Source organism: Prunus persica, chromosome G1 (assembly GCF_000346465.2).
Source record: "Prunus persica cultivar Lovell chromosome G1, Prunus_persica_NCBIv2, whole genome shotgun sequence".
Lineage (NCBI taxonomy): Eukaryota > Viridiplantae > Streptophyta > Magnoliopsida > Rosales > Rosaceae > Prunus > Prunus persica.
The window spans coordinates 25,872,756-25,880,618 of record NC_034009.1 but is presented as its reverse complement, the minus strand read 5'-3'; the positions used below and the strand labels follow the sequence as shown (position 1 = coordinate 25,880,618).

General features: G+C 36.0%; 1 protein-coding gene across 4 annotated transcripts; it reads left to right on the top strand.

Annotated features, from left to right (window-relative positions):
• On the top strand, nucleotides 1,409–6,069 carry LOC18793979. 4 transcript variants are annotated; one of them, XM_020563067.1, is made up of 5 exons: nucleotides 1,411–2,083; nucleotides 3,746–3,827; nucleotides 3,912–4,189; nucleotides 4,311–4,691; nucleotides 4,783–6,069. In XM_020563067.1, the coding sequence occupies exons 3-5, from the start codon at nucleotides 4,157–4,159 to the stop codon at nucleotides 5,317–5,319; spliced, it is 951 nt and encodes a 316-aa protein (XP_020418656.1). In that variant the 5' UTR covers nucleotides 1,411–2,083; nucleotides 3,746–3,827; nucleotides 3,912–4,156; the 3' UTR covers nucleotides 5,320–6,069. The 4 variants fall into 4 exon arrangements, with proteins under 4 accessions (XP_020418663.1, XP_020418659.1, XP_020418656.1 ...); XM_020563063.1 differs by having other exon boundaries at nucleotides 1,411–2,143; XM_020563074.1 differs by lacking the exons at nucleotides 3,746–3,827; nucleotides 3,912–4,189 and having other exon boundaries at nucleotides 1,409–2,083.

The following is a 7,863-nucleotide window of genomic DNA, read 5'->3' as shown; positions in this document are numbered from 1 at the left end:
AAATAAAATTCAGTTCGCTTATAATAAAATCATATAGTATTCTTTACCCAAAAACAATTATGTATAGTATTGTTTATTTTAATAGCACGCGCTTCTTCTTCCTCGCACAACAAGCCTTTTTGTGAGGCCAAATATCAAATAGATGGAAGGCATTTTCTGGGGTTGCACAGGCAGCTTAAGAGGACCTTCAAGTTTATTTTCATGGAGTTCGTAGGGTCGTTTGACCCCATTGATCCCACCGTGAATCCATCCATTTGTGATACTTTGGATAATAATAATCTCAGTCGTGATCTTTAATTTGAATAACTTTGATGCATAATAATCAAGCACCATGTAGCTGATTTGCATGGGTTGTTACTAAAAAGTTAATGTACATATTACGTGATCTGCAGGGGATGCTATGATACCAAATTTTCATACCAACAATTCATCATTAAGAAATTAAGAAGAACAATATATATATGGCTAAATGATCACCACAAATTGGCAATTGATACCATTAGCTAAAATAAGTACTATATCACTTTTACTTTGCCTTCCATTTCCTATATCAATCTATGATGTGGAGATAAACTGCTTGAAGCATCTACATATTTCTTATCTAAAACTGGTTGAAACCGTTCTAATCTAGTTCGGTGCCTGTTTGTTGACTTTTTTAGTCAATTGGTGTTTTTTTTGAATTTTTATATATGTTCCGGTTTTTTGGTTCCAATGCCCACTCCTAGTTATATATAGAATTTATTTAGCAATACAATTTTTTTTTTTTTTTTTTTTGGTCTTGTGGCCCATTAGAGATTCTTTTCTGGTTCACATTTCATAAGCACATCCCACATAATGAAGTCATTTGTATTTCCAACTGCATTTGATAAAAAAAAAAAAGAAAAAAAAAAGGAAGAAAAGAAAAGAAAAGGAAGAAACAAGGACTGAACAACTTAATTAACATGGGACTCCAAAGTGTTTAAAATCCAGCTAAAAGAATAAACATTGTGAAAAGGTTCATCGATTCGTGGCCATTATCAATTGTGCAACTCAAAAGCTTCCTTCACCAACCTTCTTTTCCCTTCTTGCTTGCAGAATTCTTTAGTGAGGGGTTTTGCTTCCTTCACCAACCTCCTTGCTAATCAGGACACTCAACAATCACATGCCAAAATTCACTTTAGGCAACAGTTGATAGGCATCGGTAAAGCATGAAATCGAAGCTATTATCTCCAGGCATTAGTTTTATAAAAAGCGAGACTATAGGGGTGTGAAGACATCACAACCATTACTAGGCAGTCTGAGTCAATGCCTTTATATGAATTTAGCATATATCGATATTTGAACTGATGTCATATATCTTTCAGTTTTTTTTATAGTAAAAGTTTCAATAATCAATGCCTTATACCCAGGTTAACTCCAAATTTTTTTTGGAAAATTGACTTAAATAATCACAAAAGATAAACCATAATCAAATATACCACTTTATAAATTTCAATCAGAACTACATACTTTATAACATGAAAGTACCCAATTGCCCTTCATATAAATACATATGTATTTACCCTTTATCCCTTCAAAAATTCATTTTCTGAAACCCAATTTCTCCCAACTCCTCTTCTCCCTTGCATTCTCCCAAATCTTGCCCATGCATGACTTCATAGATAACATAGAGGGTAGCGGCCACGGTGACGACGTCAGTGGATTCTCCGAGGCCTGATCCTAACATTGACACTAAGCTTGATGCCAACCCAAACCTTAGACCCTAACCCCAATCCAACCTAGGCAACAGACCGTACTTTAAATTCCACCGTGTGTTTGGCAAAAGGAAATAAAGACGGGATTTGAAAAAAAATCGGGATTTCACCGATGGAAAAGGGAACTCCATGCGTTTGGCAAAATCTACTAGGGATTTGGCAAATCACTTGCGGAAAATATGGAGGGATTTCCCAATCCAAAATCCCGAGTTTAAATCCTATCATAATTGGTGGAATTCTGCAAATCTCAAGAGCGGGGGAAATTGTTTTTGCTGCGCGCCAACAAATACACCTTATATCAGTTTTCTATCAAGAGTGGGAGAAGAAGGCAGGCCATCCAAGTTTCGCAGGTCTTATATCAGTTTTCTATCAAGAGTGGGAGAAGAAGGCAGGCCATCCAAGTTTCGCAGGTGAGCTTTCAATCTAGTTGCATTTTTTTTTGTTTATATTATTGATGGGTATTCAATTTAATGGGTTTGATCGATCTATCTCTACTTTTGTTTTGTTATCTGATTCTTTATCTAATGGGTTTGACCGGGCTCTGTTTGTATTCTACTTTCTGTTTGTATTCTATTCTCTGCACGGTGTATTCTTTATCTCTACTTTCTGTTTTGTTATCTGATCTTTTCTGGTTTCTTTTTAAAACTAGATTTCAACCCAAAAAAATAGAAGTTAATCATCTTTTTTAATCTGATAGAGAGTGTTTGGTTTTCAGATTTTGCCATCTATCATCTTTCAATCAAAGACTCTGTTTTGCTCCAGTATTTTGCCATCTATCATCTTTTTTAATCTGATGAAATTATAGTTTTCTGCACTTTCTGGTTGCAGATTTTTACTCTGTATTTATGATATGGGTTCCTCAGTTGTTATTGCTGAGGAGATTATAGCTTACCTTGTAGTCTGCATAATTTCTTGTAGTTTCTGATTATGGTCTCCTCTTTTCTCTGTTTGACTAACTTTTGGGTTTAAGAGAGTTTGTTAGTCGGTTTCTTTGGTTTCTCTTAAAGAGAGTTTCGCTGTGTGTGGGTTGCTGTGTTGTTTGGGTGATTCAAACTTACTGGTTGTGTACCAGTTTTTGGTAGCTCTTGGAGCCGTGTATGGGGAATACCACATATGCCTTTATGCTTTGTACCAGTTTTTGGCAGGCCTTGGAACTTGAAATGTGCATATTCTAGCTTTGCTTTAACTAAGTATATTGGTCAATTTTAGAGGTCTCATTTGTCCCCAAGTTACTTTCCAATCTGATTTCATGGGTCTCTCTGCAAACTTCTTTGCTAAGATAAATACGTACATATATTTATTTATTATAATTTACACAACTTGGTGGTCTTGTATTCAACCCTATACCAAAACTTTAAATAACTATTGGAAATGTTAGGTGGTGAGTTTTGGTAATCTTTTTTTAGCTTTTACCATAAATTTCACTATTTGGTTATTGAATGGAATGTTCAGTCTGCCAATTTTGTTATTATGGTTCCACCTTAGCTAAAATTGTGTGGCTTTTTGTTGGTGTTTGATATGACTATATAATAAGATTATTTGGAAATATAAACAGGTATGGCTACTGATGATGTAGATAATTTTCTTACACGTTTAAGTCGCAAGCGTGCTAGAGATGAAGAAGAAAATAGGGACAAAATGTCAATTATTCTTGGTACCATTACATCTGTCATTGCTATAGTTGTAGCATGGTATAATGAAACTTATCTAGTCAAAGAGCCTTCACGTGATTGGGATCAAGAAAGACGATGTTACTTGAACCGTCTATATAATGGGAGGGAGGTTGACTGTATTGAACAATTACGAGTTAGCAAGAATGCATTTAAAAGTTTATGCACTATTTTGCATGGGAAGGGTGGATTGACTCCAACAAGAAATGTTTCAATTGAAGAGTCTGTGGCTATTTTCTTAAATATACTTGCTCACAACTTGAAGTTTAGGGTCATTGGTTTTGATTATTATCGCTCTAAAGAAACAATTAGTCGACAATTTAATAGTGTGTTGCATGCTAGGATGAGAATAAGTGAAGAGTACTTGAAACTTCATCCATGTGCTATAAGTGGATCAGAAAGAGACAAGTGGAAGTGGTTTGAGGTAATTCTATAACTAAAGAAAAGTATGTTCTTGTAATTACATTTAAGAGTATTTGCTTATTTATTTTTTATTTCATGTCATTAGAATTGTATAGGGGCACTAGATGGAACTCACTTTATCCGACTCGAGCAACATAATGACCTTGTGTTACAAGATCAAGATTTGGAGTTTTTAGCTTCTGTGGATCATGAGATATCAAATCATTCTACATTAGAGGGTAATGCAAATAGGATTACAAGTGTTCAAGTTACTGATCAGTGGACTACTTTCCGTGACACGTTAGCATTGCAGATGTTTCATGATTATCAAGCAAGAGGCACAACGATTTCATGATTTTTCAATTTGAACTTTTCATGAACTTTGTAATGTTTTAATTTGAATAAGTGTTTACTTCATGTATTGAATTTTTAACATTTTTAGCAATTTGAATGAATTTGTTAATGTTGTGTATTAATGTTGTTGAAATTATTTCAATTACATAAGATGGCAGAGAAAGCAACCAAACTAAAGCAGAGGAAAAGGAAAGAGAAGCAAGGTAATGAACATGAAGGAGATGAAAAATGTTATTTACGTTGGAACATACAAATGGATCGTTCATTAGCAGAGATACTTAGAGAAGAACGCCAGATGGGTCACAAAGGAGATGGTGGTTGGAAATCAGTTGCTTATAACACTGCTGCAGCCATATTGTCTGCCCAATATAATATTGAAGTAAGTGCTGATAACATTAAAAATCGTGTCAAGACATGGAAAAGGTTTTATGCTGTAGTCAGTGACATATTAAGTCAGAGTGGATTTAGTTGGGATGCAACAAAAAAGATGATCACTATAGATGAAGAGAATGTTTGGAATGAGTATGTGAAGGTAATTTACAATGGAATTTCACCTTTTTGCATGACTATAATATTTTTTGTGGTAAATTTACAGTTATTTAACCTTTTTTTTTTCTTGATAGTCTCATGAAGATGCTAGAACTTTTCGATATAAAGTAATTGCAAATTGGGATGATATAGTGGATTTATGTGGCAAAGATAGAGCTACTGGAGAGGGTGCTGAAACATGTTTTGAAGCTGCTGAGGTTATGACCCCTGATAGCGAACCGAATAATTTTGTTGACTTGGGTGCTGATACTCAAGGTTTTGAGAATTCTCACATTGATGATGTCTCACCCAATTCTAGCTGTCCAAAGAAAAGAAATCAACCATCTTCTGAAATTCGCCCACCAAAGAAAAGAGGTACTCCTAATGTTCTTGCTGATTCAGTGGCTAAAATGGCTTCATCGTTCGAACAATTTATCAATGCTACCACACAAAAGCTTGATCCATTAGAAGTATATAATGAAGTTAATGCAATTCCAGAACTTAATCCAGATGAACAATTGAAGGCATGCACTTGGTTTATAGAAAATGAGAAACAATTTCTCATGTTGAAGACACTTCCAGTTGAGAGAAAAAAGGGAATGGTATTGATGTTTATTTCACCAAGGGCATAGAACACATTTTTTCATTCTCATGTTATCTTTATTAATTATTATTTTTTAATTACAAGTACCTTAAACAGTAGTTGGAATGATTGGATTCATTTATTTTGATTTAGTGATACGTTTTTTTTTTTGGTAATATAGATGACTTTATCTTGATTACAATTTCGAGTAATAACAGTAGTGGATTATGAATGTTTTTGTTTAAGAGATTTGAATGGTACCTGCTTTACTTTTATCAAATATGTTCTCTCTGAAATCTTAAGCTATCATTTCAGTTGTCTATTTTCCAGAAATTCAACACTTTATCAATCAAATCTACAATTAATTAATTGATGTTGTCAAATATTTGTTGATGCAAAAACAGACGTTGAAGTGGACAACAACCAATTGAGCAAGTTAGGCTAACAGTTCCAATCACATATGACCCATCAGAGCCAACCATAACGTTTCGAACATGGGTGCTTGGCCTATTATCATGCACCACTCTTGCTTTTATCAACCAGTTTTTTGGGTACCGCCAAAATCAACTCTTTGTTTCTCCGTTTGTTCTAACAATTGCATGCTTTTTTATTCTTAAGCCTCCTTTGCGAGTTTCAGTTTTAAAATTCCTTTTATGATTATCCAAACAGGGGAAATTGTAATTTCCGTCATTTCTTAAATTTTATATACAAGATATCCAAACACTGAAAATTTGGAATTGACGTAATTTGAAATGATGTAATTACAAATTCCGTCATTTACAAATTCTATGAAAATTAGAATTCCTTCATCCAAACGCAGCATTAACCACGTTACTTATCAGTTGTGCCTAACTTTTAGCACCATGGGTACAGTCATCTTCATAAACACAAAATTGGAATGTCCCAAATAGTCGTTAATCTCAACCAGCCTATGAGGTCAGCTAGGTCAAGAAGGCATGACAACATAATAGGACATCAAACAGTTTCCCTTAATATGGAGGCACACAAGGTGCAGAGTCTATAGGAATTTAATTTAATGCTCTAATACCAATTGAAAGGACCTTACCCAAATTTCACTTTGGAATCCGTGTCAAACTCCGTGCGTGTCTAACACCTGGCAGGTGTCGGCACAAATGACCAAAATACCTTTTTTGCCCTAAATTTAAAGACGGCTTTAAGGTTTGACTTCTATATGAAAACCGGCAGAGTCTCCCTTGAAAAAGGCTCAAAACCAGGAAATCTACATGCACAGCAAACACAATTATTTTCCAAGCGTTCAGCAAGCATAATGTATAAACCATACACGAATTAGCAAAAGTTTCAATGGTCTTAAGGCCCCCCTTTACCAAGATAAGAAAGTCAGCAAATTCAACTTTACAAAATTAAACATAACAAAACCTAGGATAGCCTAGGTTGCCTACGTACCATTACTAAGGGATGAAGCCACATGTAGTTCTTTCTACCATGAATCACAATTAAGATAGTACATAAATAATCAAAGTGAAACCAATGATGAAATTCTAGAATCATTCTTTACCTTGATTTTTGCATATGAAGGGCTTGTCTATGTTAACTTCAGCCGAACTAACTTCGACCTCGGCATCATTGGTTGTGCCATGATTGTCAGCTTCTACATAACTAGCGATCGGGTTCTTGTAGTACGTTCCTTTTGTAGCTGTTTTCTTATGAACCTATTTTTTCAAAAGGGACGTTTATCTATCAACTTTTGTTGGTCAAGTCATGCATATCACGAAATTCGATACCTTGGAATTTCTTTCGATATTCGAATTCCAAACCCTCTTCGGCCATGTTGACGAACTCCCTCTTAGGCAAATTGGTTTGACACCAATTTCTAAATGTCTTGAAGCACTGTAGGTAATTGTGGGGAGATTCGCCCGGTATCTAGCTTATCCTTGCTAGTTTGGCGATGGTTATCTCTCGATTGGTCTGGTAAAAGTGCTCATGGAAAACTCTCTCCACATCAGACCAATGTCTCATCTAATTCGGCAAGAGGTTGATGAACCAAGAAAATGCTGCGCCGGTTAAGGAGTGAACGAACAACCAAAGTTTTGGGCATTAGAATCCGCTTCGCCGTATTGGGCCATAAATCGGCCGATGTGCTCAATCGAAGAAGTATGCCTATCATCGGAAAATAATATGAACTTAGGCAGGCAATAATTCTGAGGGAGTGGCATGCGATCGATCTCAAGTAGATAGGTTGTCTCAATCATGCACCGTACATCCTCAGCATGAAGCCTTTGAGGTGGTGGCTAGGGTCTTACAAGCAGCGATTGTTGGACCTGTGCTTCTTGTTGTACCACGAACACTTGCGGCCTTGCTGGTTGGCCAACATGAATTACAGGTTCGGCCGCGACAGCTGGGCCGATTAGGACTTGGATTATGTTTATTTGAGCTGGGCCTAGTTGCCTTTAAGGCACGGCCATTTTACTGGGCCGAGTTGCAATTACTAGGCAACGATATGGGCTACTCTAGGGTGCGTCTGTGATGCAGTCATAAGGATCAATCCGAGTTGCGCTTCTTGAACGGCCACATGAGACTGGCTGATATGATGTTGTGGTATGGCTGTTTGGGA